This window comes from Vanessa atalanta, chromosome 17, assembly GCF_905147765.1.
Source record: "Vanessa atalanta chromosome 17, ilVanAtal1.2, whole genome shotgun sequence".
Taxonomy (NCBI): Eukaryota; Metazoa; Arthropoda; class Insecta; order Lepidoptera; family Nymphalidae; genus Vanessa; species Vanessa atalanta.
The window spans coordinates 6,861,192-6,882,028 of record NC_061887.1 but is presented as its reverse complement, the minus strand read 5'-3'; the positions used below and the strand labels follow the sequence as shown (position 1 = coordinate 6,882,028).

The following is a 20,837-nucleotide window of genomic DNA, read 5'->3' as shown; positions in this document are numbered from 1 at the left end:
GGGCTTTGATAGGCGTGATAGGAAACTGCGTGAGAATTCAATTTATTGAGGCTTCATATTAATGGTGAAAATGGTTTTGGAAAGAAAATACGAGAACAACGAAACGACAACTGTATTCGATTTTTAGTACATCTTTTTACAGCTTAATATCTTATGAAATTAACTTCGTTTCATTTTCAAAGTTTCATTTCATTTATCGTAAAATATAATAAATTAATTTTGTCTCTTTATGTTTATTCATTCGTTAAATCTTTCCTCATTTCTATAAAAAAAATTCTATACTTACTTTTAGATTGTTCGTGTATTAAGTGGCGGTTGCTTTTTATTATTTATACATATATATACATTGTAGATCTAAGTAAGTTTCTTGTTGAGCAGATATAAAAAGTTTATTTTGATTATTTTATTTATAAGGTATACTTTTTATCTAAAAAACGAGTGTCCACCCACTAAACAATAATTTAAATATTGTTAGTGTAGTCCTTTTCAACGGGTGAGTGAGCCAGTGTACCTACAGTCACGATTGATATTACAACTTAGATCATATTACTAGCCGCACAATGATGGTAGTAATTTTAAATTTGTGTGACGAAAAAAACATGAAAAATAATTATCATTGTAAACAAATAAATAAATACTAGTGAGTATCCCGCGAAACTACTCGTTTATTCAAAAGATTTCTTTAGGAGTTTCAAAACCTATGACAGGTTTTGTTTTCATTTCATTTCATTGTAAACTGCATGTCACTCATCACACATCTCATCACATCATCTCACAAAATTATGATCTCTTTTAAATGAAAATTTTAATGTAAAATAGTATAGTTCAGCTGGAATTGGTTTTTGTTGAAATAATTTTGTTTACGTTTTTCATTTTTTTTTATACAGCTGTAGTAACTTTTCGCTTTCTAAAATTAATTCTTTGTTAAATCGTAAAAATTTAGTAAATTGCAATAAAGAATCATCTTTAATTTTCTGCACGTCGCAAAACGGCTTATTATATTAATGTATGTGTATGTCGAAGGTAAAATAAATACATGTTTCTCATTATTATAATAATATATAACAAAGAATAGCATACGCGCTTTGCCCACACAAGGGATTACAGAGAGGCAGTTGAGAAGGTAGATCACGGCTAAGAGAGCGTGATATCCTTTGCCGTCACGGCATAGTAACCGCTCTCACACCCGAGGCGCAAATACATTTTTCACATCATTATAACGTAAAAGATACAGAGAATTTATACGAAAAGACGGACAGTATGGCTTTGAGGGTTTAAGGAGGATTTTTCGCTTCTGTTCGTATTTAAGTCGATTGACGAAACTGATCAGTCACCTCTAAATAACATTATTCCGCTAAGAAAATATTTTTGTAAAAAACAATACACTAACCAGTTTGTTGAAATAATTACTTACATATAAATTATCTACTTTCTAATTCTCTCTTTAAGTGTTGTCGCTGAACTTCGACGATAGACCGTACTACAATTTTATTAACTAAACATGGGAATTTGGACTTTTAAGTCTCAGGAGATAAGAATTGGTAAAATTTAATGGAAAAACTCAATTGAAAATCTTATTGGATCTAATGAGGATTAAATCGGCTTAAAATGCGAATTCAAATACGATTTTATTTTATCTGTACTTAAAGTATTTATTTTACGAAGTGGTACCGTCAAAAAACAATACTTAAGATTGTTGTGTTCCAGTTTGATGGGTGCGCGAGCCAGCAACTGCAGCACAAGGGACATAACATCTTAGTTCCCATTGGTGGTGCATTGGCGATGTGCGGAATGGTTAATATTTCGTACAGCGCCGATGTCTATCCGCAGTGGTGACCAATGAGTTCATTTTCTGTGTTCCATATTTAAATTACCTTTCAACAAAATATGTGTGAAATGGAATTAATTAAACGTCATCAAACTCAAGACAATTATAAATTATTATTTGTTATAATACGACTATATTAAATAGCCCGTTATTCTAGTGTCTGTTTCATATTTACGTCGCATTCCAGAAAATCGTCTTATCAAATGCCGCATACAGATAGCTAGGATGTTACACAAGAAGTATCTAATTCAATAAGACGCCGCAGTATTTCATATAAGCTGCTGCTACGTATACTTTCATTGCAGTTTTATTAATAAATCTTTGAAATAGTGAATTCAACATCGATTTCGCAACCTTTGGTTAAATCTATATATTATGGTGCCCGTTAATTGAATAAAAAATCACCATAATGTAATATTATTACGTTCATTAAAAATTTGATCCATTTAAATTTTATTTAAAAAAGGTAGGTGGAAATTGGACACCTGATGGTGAGTGTTCTATATTGCTATTGAAACACTTGGACCTTGGAGAAGAAATGCAAAAAGCTTAATTAATAGTATAACACCTCACCTTTTTGCCTCCACTGGTGACAGGAGGAAGACTGTTCAGAGGATCTGAATTGCGATTCAATGGGGAAATGCTGCTAGCATTTTTGCCACCATTTCAAGATCAAGATTTATGGAGTAACAATTTTTAAGTCATATTTGTATATATTGAAGGATTTGATGTCAATAATTCTTATGTAATAAACATAAATTTCCTTAATATGATGTCTGTGCGTCACCAACTATAAAATGATGACATTATTACGCTAGGCCTGTAATAACACTCACCTTTCAAACCAGAATATCATAATAATGATAATTGCTTTGTATCGGTGGAATACTATTGAAGACCTATAGTTAGCTTTACGATATACTTGTACAGACCTATATAACAGAAGTTACATTGAAAGAGAAACACGTTTTTTTAATATCCTCCTGACTAACTGACGAGAGATTTCAAGCGGAAAACCAACGAGAAGACCAAGACAGTTAACAGCTTTCTAATTAAAGTTGCTATTGAGTTAAAACCTGATAGCTTCTGTTTAGTCCGACCCGAGGTTTGAACCAAGGACCTCGAGTTCTTCGACCTTATGACCCACTAGACCAACATGGCAGTTTTATTACAGAAGATCATGTTCGTTATGATTCTTAGCGTAATAAAGCGTATCGAGTTCTATTAGCTTCTTACTCGCGTCGCCGCTGTAGGAGATAATATCGTCGTTAAATAAATTAAGATCTTATCATGTATCTTTATTATATTTAAAAATTGATTAAAATATCTATATTCATTAAAATATATATATATTTTGACGACCTCCGTGGTCGAGTAGTGTGTACATCGGTTTTCATGGGTAAGCCACTACGATGTCCCGGGTTCGATTCTCGGCCGAGTCGATGTAGAAAAAGTTCATTAGTTTTCTATGTTGTCTTGGGTCTGGGTGTATGTGGTACCGTCATTACTTCTGATTTTCCATAACACAAGTGCTATAGCTACTTACATTGGGATCAGAGTAATGTATGTGATGTTGTCCAATATTTATTTATATATATAATTTTCGTGTTCATAAAATCATGATCATATCATCAAAATACTACTCAATAATACTCTAATCAAATAAGCGCTTTATAATCGTCATTTTACATACGAATATGAACGAATACGAATGAAATGCTACGACAAATTGGACACCGCTCATTATAATGTTTGTGACCTTATTGTTATAATTATATTTAAAAAAAGAATGACTCAATAAACCGTCAATTACAATATTCCAATTTTGGATTTATGGAACGACACAAAGAAGATATTTGTTAATTTAAAACAATACCTATACTAATATTTTAATCGCGAAAGTAATTGTATCTTCCTGTTTGTCTGTACGTCTGTCTATCTGTCTGTAGCGCTTTGATGGCTAAGCCACAGGACCGAATTTGATGAACATGGTATTACGCAAGCTTGAACTTCAAGGAAGGACATTGGCTACTTGTTAAATCTAAAACTTACGACCATCTGCTCCCCCCCCCACCTTAACAGCCGGGCGAAAACTATTTCGATAATGTCAAATTAAGATGAGTGCTCACCACTCCATTAAGGTTGTTAGATTGTATTAAAACCGTTGTTCGCGGGTTAAAAAGTAAATATCGTCCTAACTATGTGCTTATTTTCCTCCAGCCCATTATAGTACGCTTTATTAAGCTTCGAGTATTCCCCAGAGAATTGTATCTAGTGCACTCTCATAATAATTGTACTATCGGGACTGATATTAGTGTTGCGTTTTACGAATATCTAATTCCTTATATGTATTGTATTTACATGACTGGGAAGCTTAGTTTTAGAGCTCTACCAAAAATACCACTCATATTTTAACGATGCCAGTTTATAAATTTTAATTTTTTGTTACAATAAATATCAATGAGTTATTATAGTCAACACGATGAGATTATATATATAGATGGTAATTATAAGAAAAAAAAAACATTTTGATAAACAATCTTTTGGTGAATACTCACATAAGGAATGGAAAATTAAATAAAACTCATCATTTTACCTACTTACAAATCTCTTTTGCATTTTTTGCGAATCTGTAATAGTTTTTGCGTTCACGTCAAAATGGCTTTCTCTCTCTCTAAAAATATTTAATTAAAAATATGCAACATTTTAATTTACTTTAAATAAATTTTATATCCGTCCTAAAACTATAAATTAAATTATGAAACTTCTTTTAAATGAATTCGAAATTAACGAACGAAATTTGTGACATGATTAATAATATAAATACATATTATGTGCATAGTAATAATGGTAAATATAAAAAAAAATGGAGTGACTTTTATAAGATATATTAATTAATATTTATGACAATGGTGGCAAAAATGGTAGCAGCATTTCCCCGTTGAATCACAACTCCGATCCTCTGGGCCAACGAACCAGCCCTCATCCTGTCATCAGTGTAACCAAAAGGGCGAGGTTTTATACTTTAAAAATAATTTTACATATGACATTTATATTTGGATCGTAAGGACTTAATGTTAATAAATCCTAATAATTTTAGCTTTTGATGAAAATTTACCACTGATTACCATTGCACCGATGGCATAATTAGAAGATATACTACTTCGGACTTTCTTTAAAACTTTACATGAGAAACAATTCAGCGATAGATTAATTTCGTTTAACACGTGGTAACATTTAAGATGCCAACTTTTTTCGACTTAATGGAACATTTATATATTATATAAATTTAGCTCATCCTTATATGTACAATATATATATATATATGTAAGCTTTGTGATTACATTTGAGTGTTGGCAGTTGAGTCGAAGGAGGCCGTCTCAGTAAAAAACTATATAATATTTTTTTTTAATGACATAAGAAGTGTCAATTAATTTAAATATTTATTTAAAACGTAGTGATAAACGTTTTTTTTTATTAATTAGTATTTTAGTTCAGTTAAGAGTGGAAAGGACAATTCCAGTTCTCTTTAAGGAAATAAATAAAGCATGAACATTGCAATTGTCGATTCTCTATTTTTTAGATGAATCAAATTGTTTAATGCTTGAAAAACCCACGACCTTATAAATCGACAATTTAGTTACATGTAAAAAAAGGAAATATTTTCTTTTGTACCTACGTAATGGAGAAATTAAGATTTGAATTTATTATAAAAGCAAAACCAGATGATAATAAGACAAGTATTTATGCCATAACCTCCATTACGGATATACAAAACCAAACTTATATTGTGCCTAGAGAGTACCAACCAGTGCATCTACACAAAGAAATAATAAAGCATGAAATATTTGACAAAATAAAAAAATCTCTTCAGAAAAGGCACGATAAGAGACAGGTATGGATAACATTAACTAAGGAAATGAAATCAACATATTTAGATGATGACAACTTACAGTTTGATGGGTTTTTACTTGAAAAAATAGAACAAAGAAATGAGTCTTTAACAACAGAACCAATATTGTTGAAAAAACCAGAAAATAAGATGAGATTAATATCAGAATTTTCAATAGAGAAGTTTTCAAAAAATACAACAAATGTTAAACAATGGTTAGATACTTTTGAAAATGAATGTGCACGATTACAAATAGATACAGATATACAAAAAGTAGAAATTCTAAGATTGCTATTGGAAGATAGTTGTGTAGATTGGTACAGCTCAATGATTATTAAACATACTATAGATTCAGATTGGTCTGTATGGAAGAAAAGTTTGAGTGAAACATTTGCTGATAAAGGTTGGTCACCAATAAGGTACGCTATGAACTTTAAATATATACAAGGATCAATGTTAGAATACGCTCTAAAAAAGGAGAGACTGTTACTAGAAATAAACAAATCAATAGATATACCAACTTTAATATATTTGATTGCCACCGGTCTACCAAACTTTGTAACGGATAGAATAGACAGAGAAAACCTTAAAGAAGTAAATGACTTATTTAACAGCATAAGAGGATTAGAAAGTTTAACAAGAAAAAACGACATAAAGAAAAATTTAAACACTGTGATTAAATACAATAAACAAGAAATAAAACAAACTGAAAAAAAATCATGCAGGATTTGTGAGAATAAAGGAAAAATGAATAGATCTCATCCAGAGAGTGTTTGCTGGTATAATTATGGAAAAAAAACAACAGATGATAAAAACCTTAGTTCTAATTCAATATTAAAAGTTGAACTGAGTAATGAAGATCCAAAAAACTAAAATTTCCTCCACTTATTGAGATTACAGTGAAGTTAAATAATACATTAGAAGCCAAGGGACTATATGATCCTGGTTCACGAATAACATTAATAAATTCAAAACTAGTTCATGTGACGAATATGAAACCAAATTATTTTTATAACACAATAAAAACAATAAGTGGAGGAGGCAAAACAAAAGGATTGATTACGTTAGATGCGGAGTTATTGCATAAGAAGATTAAAATAAATGCATTTATCTATGAAAATGAACATTTTGAGTATGATTTAATACTAGGATTAGATTCAATACATAAATTTGGGTTGACTCATGATGAGAATTTAAATATCCAAATACAAAAAACAGACAATTTCAAAATAAGAAATAAGAATAATTTTGAAGACGAACAAACTAAAAATATGGGAATATATATAGAAGAAAAAGAATATGCTGTAAACTTTAATGAAGGTATAGATACAAACAAATTTAATATAGATACAGAACACTTAAATACTGATCAAAGGAAACAGATAAACATATTATTGGATAGTTACACTGATATCTTTGCAAAAAATAAATTTGACACTGGAAAAGTGAAGAACTATGAAGCGTGTATAGATTTACAAGTTGAAAAATATTGTTATAAAAGACCTTATAGATGTTCAGTTCAAGACAAGCTAGAGATAGAAAATCAAATCTCACAACTGTTAAAACATGGATTGATTGAAGAATCATACAGTCCGTTTGCGGCACCTGTGACCTTAGCTTTTAAAAGGGATGAAGGAAAAAAAAGTAGATTATGCATAGACTTCAGAGATTTAAATAAACTAATCATACCTCATAGAAGACTTAATAACAAAAACAATAAATTGTAATTATTTTACAACTCTAGATATAAATTCAGCTTTTTGGTCTATTCCATTAAAATTTACAGACAAATACAAAACTGGTTTTGTAACACAGGAAGGTCATTACCAGTGGACTTGTTTACCCTTTGGCCTTAAAACATCACCGGCCATATTTCAACGAATTTTGGGAAATATTATAAGAAAAAATGACCTGTCGGGATTTGCAGTGAATTTTATTGATGACATACTGGTTTTTTCTAAATCATTTGATGAACATATCACACACTTAAAAAAATTGTTGGATGCTATTCAAGAAGAGGGTTTCAGGTTGAAATTTACAAAATGCAAATTTGCAAGTGATTCTGTTAAGTATTTAGGCCATATATTACAAAAAAATACGATTACACCTCTAAAAGACAATTTAAAATCAATTAAAGATTTTCCTGCTCCTCAAAATAGAAAACAAATACGACAATTTTTAGGGAAAATTAATTTTTATGGAAAATACATTCCAAATGTTTCAATCGTTCTTGACCCTTTACATAAATTACTGAGGAAAGATCAGATATTTAATTGGACACAACAATGTGAGGATGCATTTCAGAAAATTAAAGATTATTTGTGTTCCAAACCAATACTAGCCATTTATAATCCACAAGCACCAATACTTATCGATACAGATGCCAGTGCTGTAGGAATAGGAGCAGTTTTAAAACAAATTCAACATAATGGTGAAGAAAAACCGGTAGCATATTTTTCTAAAAAAATAAATGAATCACAAAGAAATAAAAAAGCTATATTTTTGGAATGCTTAGCCATAAAAGAGAGTATAAAATTTTGGCAACATTGGTTGATTGGAAACTATTTTACTGTCTATACAGATCACAAACCCTTAGAGAAGTTAAATATAAGAAACAGACCTGATGATGAATTAGGCGATATGTCATATTATCTGTCACAATATAATTGTGAAATAAAATATTTCCCAGGAAAAAATAATACAGAAGCAGATTGTCTCAGCAGAAACCCAGTGTTGGACATAGATGCTAATAATGAAGATAATTTAAGGACGGTTAATATTATTGATATTCATGACATAAAATGTGATCAAGCACAAAATTTGCAAATAAAAGAACATGAAAAGAACATTGTGTTAGAAGATGGAATTTACTATAAAAAAAGTGGTAAAAGTAATAAAAAAATACTTCTAAGTGAAAATTACAGTAAAATTATAATAAAAAAAACCCATGAAAAATATTGTCATACTGGAATAAATCAAACAGAATCTAAAATAAAACGCTTTTATACTGCACCGAATCTATCAGAAAATATCAAATATATATGCAAAAACTGTGAGACTTGTATAAAAAATAAAACAAGGTTAAATAAAAAGTATGGCTTTATATCGCAATTGGGCCCAGCTAATAAACCCTTTCAAATAATGTCACTGGACACAATAGGAGGATTTGGTGGGCAAAGATCAACAAAAAAGTATTTACATCTACTAGTTGACCACTTTACTAGATATGCATATACTCTATTTCGGCTGAGGCCGTAACGTTTTGTAAAATAGGTGAACATGGACGTTCGTCCTCAGGCATAATTTCACTGAAAACTACCAAAAATAATGAGAAAAGGCAATTTATTACAAAATAATTGATAGTTAAAATAATAATTATAAATTGTAATAAATCACGAATTTAACATAAATTAGTAATTTAGTATCCGACAAATTTAACTACTTTGACTATTAATTTGAAAAACATTAATATCAACAAATTTAATGTTAAAGAAACTTAACCACTTTAACAAATTATTATTAATTTTACTAATTTACTAATAAGAAAACAATTTAAGCTAGAAACAATTCAGGAGTGACCAATATCACAATTAAGAGGTGTGAACGGAGCTAGTGCTATCGTTCCAAAGGTGCCCGGCCGCCTAGCACGTCGGTTTATATCAGGTCGTCCCCCACCTCGCCTGATTTGTTGAGCGATAAGCGATTGTAAACAACTTTGTTGTTGCACTTGCACGTGTTTGTTAACACCTGTTGTTGTTTCCGAGCCGAGATGCACGTGTTCTTAAACATCTGGTGTTATTGCTGCGCCGACATCTATGTTCTAAGAATCAACACGCTCGAGACTTCATTAAACTCATAGAAAAAATTCCTAAAGAAGAAACAATAGACATCTTACTCTCTGATCAATATCCAGCTTTTAATTCGATTGAATTCAAAAATTATCTTAAGAACCGAAACATTCAATTAATATTTACTGCGATAGACGCACCGTTCTCAAATGGTTTAAACGAAAGGCTAAATCAGACTATTGTAAACAAAATAAGATGCAAAATGAATGAATCAAAAGGAAAAAGAAATTGGTCAAAAATAGCTGAAGAATGTAGAAACAGATATAATGAAACAGACCATTCTGTAACAGGATTTTCTCCTAAATATTTGTTATCTGGGGAATCTACAGACTTGTTACCACATGAATTAAAAGAAAAACAGTTATTAACAAAAAGTTTGGAAGAAGACAGGAAAATAGCATTCCAAAGGTCAATAAAATCGCATGACTATAATAAAACTTTATTTGCCAAGAATAGATTACAATATGATTTTAAAAAAGGAGATATGGTATATGTTGACTATGGGAACAAATTAAACAAAAAAAAGATGGATGAAATTAGAATTGGCCCATTTGAAATAGAAGAAAAAATATCGGATTCAGTTTTTAAAATAAATACTGGTCGTGGAACAAGATCAACTGGACTATATCATGTCACAAAGCTTATCCCTATGCATACTGATTTTTAGTTTTCACAGCTAAATATTACTTAAGAGGAAATATAAATTTTCTCATTTATATTTCGAAGGGGGGAGATGTAAGCTTTGTGATTACATTTGAGTGTTGGCAGTTGAGTCGAAGGAGGCCGTCTCAGTAAAAAACTATATAATATTTTTTTTTAATGACATAAGAAGTGTCAATTAATTTAAATATTTATTTAAAACGTAGTGATAAACGTTTTTTTTTATTAATTAGTATTTTAGTTCAGTTAAGAGTGGAAAGGACAATTCCAGTTCTCTTTAAGGAAATAAATAAAGCATGAACATTGCAATTGTCGATTCTCTATTTTTTAGATGAATCAAATTGTTTAATGCTTGAAAAACCCACGACCTTATATATATATATATATATAATATATCTATCTCCACTTAGAATATTGGAATAATGTAATAATGAATAATCCTTTTAAATGACGATCATTTTTTTAAACAGGTGCCATGTTTGTATTTGTTACTTTCCGCTTATAAACAATCTCACAAAATTCGCGATCTTTATGTAGCTTATCCTATAAACGTGTTTGGAAAACGTACATTTTGATTTGTTTACTCAGTAAAGACATGAATTGAGCTTATTGTTTTTGAGATGAAGCTCATTACGTCAACGTAGTCGGACGTAAAATTATCGGCTTGGTTGGTCTTTGAGCGAATGCTGCCAAAAAATTGTTCAACTCTAAAATTTGTTTAGAAAATTTCACAACGGCAAATCTTTTATGTATAAATCACAGTGACCATTTTATCTTTAGTAAAATGGGAACAAATAAGTTATACAAGAGCCGAGATGACCCAGTGGTTAGAACACGAGCATCTTAACCGATGATGTCGGGTTAAAACCCAGGCAAGCACTAACTAGCACTTTGATGAAGTTCAAACAATCGGACTCGTAGATCTTGAGTTTAGTTAATTCAAACAAACGAACTTTTCAGCTTTACAATGTTAGTAGAAATAAAAAAAATACGCAGTTACTCTTAACGTAACTAATTAAAGACAGGTTATATAAACTAGTATCGAAGTTAAAATGACCTCTGTATGTAAATATAGGTGAAATAATAAACATGTATATTAAATATATTTATGTTAAGGTATTTGTAATAAGGCTTAAATGGTATTTATCGTTTAAAAATAATGAATTGTTATATTTGTGAAGTCACGAACTTTAAAACTTAGAGAAAGTGGTTGTGGAAGATAAATATAGTTACATATGGAATATTTTTTCGAGTACACTATCTTAAAAATTAAAAATAGTTTACAGACAGAAATATTTTACAAAATTCTTGATTTTCTTATTGAATTCAAACTAGACGTTGGTTCTTATATGTGTCAGTGTATTAAAACTAGAACCAACTAACGTTGGCTTCCAACTTCGAACTGACCTAATTTACACACGGACCATATTTCATGTAGGCGTGGAATAGTAAACTTTGTACGGAATATATTAACGTGTAACAGACAGAATCACTTATATTTTGACAGGTGTAAAAAAATGTGAACAGAGATACACATTATATAGTTACTAACAATAGATAATGAAAATTGTTGTATAATCAACTCTTACCGCCTAATGCGTCAATACCTTGTAGTGTTAATACATTTAAAAAAAAGAACGTATGATCGCCTGGCACAGAGACTCGGGTTTATTTCTTCGGCACGAAGTCTGCTTCGAGTATTACAGGCATACAAATTCTGAATTTCTGAAGAATTTCTTTCAAATAAAGTTGACTTTTGCAATCTGACGTAGAAGTGGGCTGGTCACGTATGTCAAACGACCGAATGCCATAGGACTAAACGAGGCAAGAATGGAGACCGCTTATTGGCAAACGCAACGTCAGGCACTATCCAGCCAGCTGGACCGAGGACCTGTCCTAAAGAAGGAATTATGGCTGATCGTTGATTAATGGATTTATTTATGTAGTAGCTAGCTAAGGATACTCTTATATTCGAGGTACTTAACTAATACCTCACGTCAGGCTATTAAAAAAAATGATTCCATTTCCATGGATAAATCTGTCCGGTCGTGTTAAATTGTCGACTCACCGGATTATGAAAAAAATACAGAGTGTATCTGTAAATGCACATAAACTCGTTGATTGTTTATTGAATTTCCTGGGCAGTTGGCTAGTTATCAAGATGATAACTAGCCTAACCTAACCTACCAGCGCGGTAACCTGCGTTAATAACTGATGGTTTTTATCTGATATTGGCTACTGAAAACTGCATAAAATAGTATGTGTTTAAGTTTCTAGCGTGAATCGAATATGCTGTACTAGACTCGAACCTAGTATTCCTACTGAGAATTCCCAAGAATTCCTAAAAAAACTATACTAAACTTATACAAATACTAAAACTATTTTTATTTAAAACAAATATAATTTCAGAAATAGCAATCGATCAAAATCTATTGTTTTTGTCTTGAAGCTACCCAAGTTTCTACCCAAACGAGATATAAAACTGGTCTATTTTTGTAGATTGAACTTGTAATGATGGTGTCATAAAATTTCTTAGTTATTAACGCAGGTTACCGCGCTGTATTTGACGTTCGAATTGTAAATGGACGAAAGGTAATCGCTGATGTTTTTCGATGAAATTCTCTTTGATATGTGTATATTTTTTTATTTATCCTTATTGCTTAGACAAATTGGTACTGTTCTTACGTCACGATTTACTGAGATTAAACATAAATTGAGATTTTTCATTATTAGAATGGTACGTGTATTCATAAGCCTGTATTTGTGTGGTTTTTGTTTAAATTATATATTTTGTTAAAATTTTTTCTTCGAATGGAATATGTGGCACATTTTCCCTAATACGTCATTTTTATTTATTTATTTATTGAGATAGTCTCACTATCACAATATCACTAAACACTGAAATACGTCTTTAAAATAGATTTTTAATAAGAAGTGAAATTAAAACATAACAAGCATAAAATATTACAATAATGTTATTGAATATAAAATTAGAAAACATAACAAAAATAAATATCTCGCTTATAAGCTATGATATCGGTTCAATGAAATCTTAGTGTTATTATTATGAAAAATGTATCGAGGATGCATATTTACCTATGATGATAATATAAGGTCAAGTCAAAGTTATAGTGATTTTTTCTAATACACAAATATATATAATAAATAAATGTGTATATATATATATATATATATATATATATATATATATACACATTTATTTATTATATATATTTGTGTATTAGAAAAAATCACTATAACTTTGACTTGTATCGTCATATATATATATATATATATATATATATATATATATATATATATATATATATATATATATGTATATGTGTGTGTGTCTTGTTTTCAAAGATTTAGGAACTAAGCGATCGCCTGCTGGCTATTCTTTACAATAATATAAAAATACAAAAAGTACCGTTAATATTTTTTTTCAGTTCATTTTACTATCCAAGCTGATTGTAGTTTTTACTTTGACCAATAACATATGTAACCTCTACATTGAATTAGCATTTCATTTTTAATAATACCACAGAAAAAGGATTAATATCCTCGTGACTGTCACCTTCGGCAAATAAAATAAAAAAAAAATAAAGTCAAGTATATCTACTTAAATATTATTATACTATAGATACTTATTATTATTTTTTTTTTTTAATGGCATTGGTTGGCGGAGCATATTATCCACTCAATGGTAAGTGGTCACCACCGCCCATAGACAAAGGCGCTGTAAGAAATATTAACCATTCCTTACATCACCTATGCGCCACCAACCTTGGGAACTAAGATGTTATGTCCCTTGTGCCTGTGATTACACTGGCTCACTCACCCTTCTAACCGGAACACAACAATACAGTGTACTGTTATTTGACGGTAGAATATCTAGAGTGGTTGGTACCTACCTAGACGGGCTTGCACAAAGCCCTACCACCAAGTATAAATGTGCACATAAATTTGGTCCTCACATTCTATTAAGCAGATCTAAAATATTTGATTAAACTGTGCCTTTAATTACACGACAATGATAGATACAAGACGATTAAAGGGCATAAAATTATTCAGAACAAATACAGCTAAGTTAGGTGATTGATTAAGGAAATCGTGCGGCGCAGAACAATTAATGATACTTGGTTTATCGGCCAAGGTTTCTCCGCACCTCTAATTAATCGATTCTGATGTTGCTATTTTTATCAAATTCGATTCTGTGTCGTAAGTAAGTTTCTAATATTGTTCATTGGCTGATACCCTACGATTTATACATACCTTGAAAGGCTGCAGATTCCGATGTTCTAGATTGTTTCCTGGGCCGGATCATTAATTCGGTCCGGGTATCTATTGAGAAATCTATTATTTTTTCTTTGTAAAATCTTCGGTCCTGAGCTTCAACTCTCTATTTGAGTCGGATTGCAGACTAATACTGCCTTGATGTCTCTGGTTGGTTTATCTATCGTGCTTAGTGGTGAAAAAAGTATATCATGAAACGCAAGTGCCAGTTAAAATACTGCCACGTGTGTTTCAACCCGCATTAGAGCAGAGTGGTTAAATAAGTTTCAAAAATCTCCTCAACTGCAGACCTGCAACTGCTCTTTGCCCAGAATTCTTGATGTTTTGCATATGCTTGAGTCATATATTGTACATGTGATATAGGAAGAATACAAAAAATAGTATGACATGACATCGATAGATGTAGCACAGAAAAATCCTTACTCAGAATCTGATGTTCTATCGACGGTAGAATAATACTTCGTGTATTTAATTGAAACCCAAACAGTTTCTATCTGAATCTTAATTTCTTAATCCCAGTCGCATGTTTCGTTCACCTTAAGCCCGAGGCAAGCTGTCTTGATTTACTGTTAATTAAGAATGGCTATCGTTGCTAAAATTCGGCCAGGAGTATATTATTTCTCTTTGACCCTACTAACTTATTATGATATGTTATTAAAATGATCAAAACATACATATTACTTAATATTCATAATTCGTGTTAGTCAAGGTACTGTGTATGAATATTTAAATCAAAAGAAAATTCAGTTCTATCGAAACTTTTGATACGATTTTCAAACTTTCACTTAATTTGTAACCCAAAGCGTTGATCATATTCGAATAAGGTGCTAGGTTTACTTTTTGATATTCAAATATAAAGATAATTTCACTTTTAGTTTGATTTCGAATATTACGTCAATCGTTATTTTGGTTAGTTTTGAAATAAATTTATTAATGCATAATAGTTTACATTAGCAGCCCGTAGATGTCCCACTGCTCGGATAAAGGCCTCCTCTCCCTTTTGAGGAGAAGGTTTGGAGCATATTCCACCATGCTGCTCCAATGCGGGTTGGCGGAATATACATGTGGCAGAATTTCGTTGAAATTAGACACATGCAGGTTTCCTCACGATGTTTTCCTTCACCGCCAAACACGAGATGAATTATAAACACAAATTAAACATAATAGTTTATACAGTTTAAAAGTTTGTCCGTAATTATAGCTTTTGGACTCGTACCTATTATATGTATCTTATTATATTGTTTTTCTTTCTAGGTATTTACTATACACGAAGATTTTACTTTAGACCGATCGCCATCAAAGGTTTACTACGTAGATTCAAATTACGACGGCAGCCTTTATCAGATCAACTTTTGGGTTCATGCTGTGGTCATTAAGTTGCTGCCATGCGTTATCCTGACCGTAATTAGTGCGTGGTTAATCCGGGTATTGTACCGAGCGAACAGTCGGAAAAAGGCACTTAAGGGATACAGTGCGTGTCCAGCAGATACGGTCGTCAATGGTAATGGGAATATTTTCAAAAGAAAGTCGACTAAGCGAACCAAGTCTGAGAGGAGGACAGATAGAACCACGAGAATGCTCGTCGCAGTACTGTTGCTGTTCCTGTTGACGGAATTCCCACAAGGTATTTTGGGTGAGTAAATAAAACAGATCTAATCAACATTCTACATTTCTTGTCATTTTGAAATAAGGCAAAATCTGATTATTTAAAGAAAATGAAAATTGTATAATTATTCTTTTTAAGAAGCATTCTAAAATATTCAATGAAATTAATAATTAAACTTAACTAAAATACGTGATAAAAACGTACAAAAATACACACCATAATTATATAATAATATATTTTTAAGTCGGCTTAGTAGTAAATGAACAGTTAATTATATAATAATATTTTAGAATATGTTTAAGAAGAAGATGTTTAAGAATACATTTCCGAATTCACTTATTTATATTAGAAAAATTCTATTGCAGTAGAAATGTAAAGCAATGTAATTGAAATCTATAAAAATAAAGATAAATTAAAGAAAAATAAAGCAAAATAAAATATCTTAAACCACGCTGAGTTGAATGCGATTCATGAAGACAAGAATGACAAAGACAATGACGTCGAATTCAAACGTATTGAGAATATATTCTTGTTTTCATTCAATTTAGTCTTACTAGCTTTCCAGAGGGTACAATACGACTAAAATAAATAGACACCAAAGTGTTCGAAGAAAAATAAATGTATTTTATTAGGTTGTTAGGTATTCGATTAATGCACTCAACACTCAAAAGGACATTATATTGTTTCAGTAGATGGTAGGGTTAATTCATAATTTGAGTCACTGATGTTTCGGGATCATTATACTGTGAATTTATTTTCTTTTATTTTTGGAAGATACACGAGAATTGTTTTCAACTGATTTGAGCATATATGTATACAGGTATTTTTAGGGCACTATTACAGCCCATATTAACACCATAATTGTGTCTCCAAACAGGAAGTTTTGTATAATTGGCTCTCTCACTGCTCAAACTGAAATACAGCGTTATAAAGTATTTTTATTTTTGGTAAAACGGTTAATATAGCGGTCTTTACTTAATAAAACATTTACATAATATAAAAAAAAAATCTTAACTTATTTTAGTATTAAGTTCAACACATAGATCTTTAACTGAGAGCTTAGCATGTCCTCGGGACATTAGTCGTCACATTGAAGATCCGAAATGGCAACATCTCAGAACCTAATCCAAAGACGCAGAAATATCCCTATATAAGAATATAGTGGGAAATAGAACCCAAAATAAATTACGACTATGTTTTTCCTTTATCAAATACAATAGATACACACAAACCGTCAAAGAAAAAAATATTTTAAAATTTTATCATAATTTTTGTTCATTCTTCTGTTACAACTTTTTCAAGATATGCGAGGTAAAACTTTTTTCAACGTAACTTTACACGTCTACGCCAATTTAGGACGAGGTAACGGATGTAGACGTGATACTGATTCAGTTGGTACTAAAAATAAATAAGTTATCCATCCATCTGCATTATGTGTGACTTATTCATGAGATACTTATTAGAAGGAATCTCTTTCGAAATAATTCTTGCTATCTATAGATATAATTTATTTTCTTACGAATGTTGTTTGTCAGCTGTATCCCGTTGTTTAATTGGAATTATAAATGCCATGTTTCACATACATGATATACATTTAAGCACATTTCGGTAACTTAATATTATCCGGAACTTAATAAGAAAAAACAGTATTACATTTGTTTAAGTTTTCCATTAATAGAGCTCAGCAGATTTAGGACGAAAAAATTAGTAGTTTCTATAGCAGAAGTGTCCAACGCTTTTATTTCTCCCAGATCACTCGCCATGTTTATTGGTTTTCGGTAGACCCTCTGCTTATCTAATATCATTCTAGGAATTCCAATTGCCAGTGGCGGCGCAAGACCAATTTTGTGAAGGCAAGTGCCTAAATAAAATCCAAAAATGAAAGATCCCTAATTCTTTTTTCACTCACATGGACCCCTTGTAGTTCGTCATCAACCGCTGGGTTTTGATATAGTCTATTTTGGGTATTATTGGTCGTGACGTTGTGTGAATTTTGACAGCATGGAATGATAATATCATTGTAGTAATCTATAATATTATAACAATAGAATAAATATTAATAAATAGTTGCAATCAATTTTTTCTCTTTTGTCAGAGATAAACTTTCCAGATTATATTAAAAAGATTTGCTTACGTCTCATATCATCGTGACATCTGGTGACAATCTTCGAATGTCAATATAAATCATTTTACCCTCTGTTACAATTCTGTCGAAATTGTGTTCAGTTCGGCTGGAACACGATTTCCCTTTTTTCTTTCCCTGGCTCATCGTCAGAAATAACCTCTGGGACTATATGTGGCCGCGGTGGGCATTCACACAATTTGTAAAAACTATTTCAGAATAAATGCCGCGTAGTACGATATTGTTAGTCTTTTACAAGCGCCAGTTAGATAAACTTCATCGGGTAAATATTAGATTACTTTGTTGGAAATATTTTGAACAGCCGTCGAATGGTTCCAGCAACTGACACGTATATATTTGTTTTTATTTTTACGAATAACATTTTCATTTTAAAGTTATCGAATACTTAAATTTTAACGGTTCTGATATTTTTATCATTGAAATTTGTTATTAAAATTATATTTTTAGTTGTTTTAAAGGTAATATTTATGCTATAGATAAAAGTTTCAATTAAAATTAATTATAATCCTGTACATTGTAATAATAAGTTTCTATATAACGTGCCTCATCAAAGCATTAGCGGTTTGTTTTTTTTTGTGGTTCCAAATGCATTAGCCCGCTTGTAACATGAGCTGCTTCTGTTTATAACACAAAAAGAAGTGTAGTATTACAGCGTTCTATTTTCAAAAACGTGTATACTTACCAACCAATTTCGCCACATCGTACCACATTTCATATATTATATTTGTTTGAAAATTAGTTTGAATTCAAGGAATTCATTTGATGAGTCTAATTAATTTTGAAAAATATACTTTGCTTATATTCTCAAGATCTGATTTCGCGATTGTATTGTTAATCTGTCGGACGATGACAGCCGAAGATATGGCTCAGTGGCCACTACTGGAAGAAGTTTGTTCCAGTATTGGCCAAACATTAGAATATTTCATAGAATAATTCTTGTTATTTAATACACCTAATTAAGAAAAAGAAGAAGTTATAGCTCTTTTTGGTTGAATGTAGAAAAACATACGACTGAATAAGCTAATGGTCATTATATCCAATTACAATTCTTATTGTCCTGTTACGCTTTCAACCATGTGATTCAGTTTATTTTGTCTGTAATTGAGGTAAAGCTAAAGAAAAACGAAACACAAACAGAACACAAACTCGTTGGTTATCAACATTAATATAACCTTTTGTTTCATAAATAATTTCTATATTCAGGTTTGATGAGCGGATTGCTAGGCAGATGTTTCTTCAAGCGGTGCTACGATCTCTTCGGGGAGCTGATGGACGCCCTCGCCCTCCTCAACGGAGCCATCAATTTCATCCTGTACTGTTCCATGTCCAAACAGTTCAGGACGAACTTCAGGCAAATTATGTGGAGCCGATGTGCTCCGACTCCCCGAGCGAGCTCACACACCGAATTGCAAACAACATATGTATGAAAGAGATGGCAATAGTCAGACATTTGAAGACAAGAATAGAAAGATAAAGTTGTGTATAGCATTTGTATGTAGAATTTTAATGATTACTCAGTTTACATATACGAGCTTCAACGGTATAATGGTCGAAGTTCATTTGTGACTAGGCGTTCATTCTCGGTAAATAAATATTTTGTATACAGAAATATAATGATATACATGATAAAAATAAGGGGTTTAAAAATAGAATTGCAAAATTACAATTCTCTATATATCCTTTGAAATATAATATTTTATGACATTTAAAGAAATTGCAATCTATTCAATGAAATTGGAATGTCAGTCACAATCTGGTACAATTCAGAAACTGGTGTAGGAATAATATTGTAAACTATAAATTCCGTTATAAAAATAAGCTGTTTATGTATCCCTTAGCCAGCTTAAACATTAAAGAAATAAATTGTATATTAGTGTAAGTGTGATTGAGTTGTATAAATTGAATTTACGTTAAAGCCCGCTTACTATATTTAAAAATACGATTCGTTTTGCGTCTGATCAGGTCAGTCAGAACTGTCTAAAATTTTATACTCACGGATCAACACCTACCAAAAACGGATTATAGGGTAAATGTATGAAGATGACATAATGTAGCGTAACAATGAAAAATGTAATAATGAATTAGAAAATACTACTATCCACTAGCATAAATAATTGTTTGAATAAAGTAACGCGGGCTTTGTTAAAAATGGAACTTCATTGTGCTGTGATGTTTACATAAATCTGTTTAAACTAGTTTCGCGATTGTTAATGATTTTAAGATAAGCCAAACATTAAAGAAACTATTTTAAGAATAAGACTTGTGTTTTAATTAGTTCGAATGATAATTAAAGTTGAATTTTGTACAGAATTATGTTTATTTTTGCTATTTGAAATAAATGAACGTAGAATTATCATATTATTATAGAAAAGAAATATTTAATTGATTTTGGTAATGTATATGAGAAATGTATGTTTTATATTAGTAGGAGGGATTTGTGAACGGCCGTCTGGGTAGGTACTATGTCCTCATCATATATTCTACCGCCATACAGAAACACTTGGTATTATTTTATTCCATTTTGAAAGGTGAGTGAGCCAGTGTATAACCAGATACAAAAGATA

General features: G+C 31.0%; 1 protein-coding gene across 1 annotated transcript in view; it reads left to right on the top strand.

Moving 5' to 3' along the window:
• LOC125070521 (G-protein coupled receptor dmsr-1-like) overlaps positions 1-20,530 on the top strand; it is a 56,208-nt gene extending 35,678 nt beyond the window's left edge. The window contains exons 6-7 of the mRNA XM_047680419.1: positions 15,779-16,157; positions 19,477-20,530. Of these exons, the coding sequence (XP_047536375.1) occupies positions 15,779-16,157; positions 19,477-19,700 (603 nt within the window). The 3' untranslated portion in view covers positions 19,701-20,530. The remainder of the gene's footprint in view (positions 1-15,778; positions 16,158-19,476) is intronic.
• Positions 20,531-20,837: the final 307 nt, after the last annotated feature.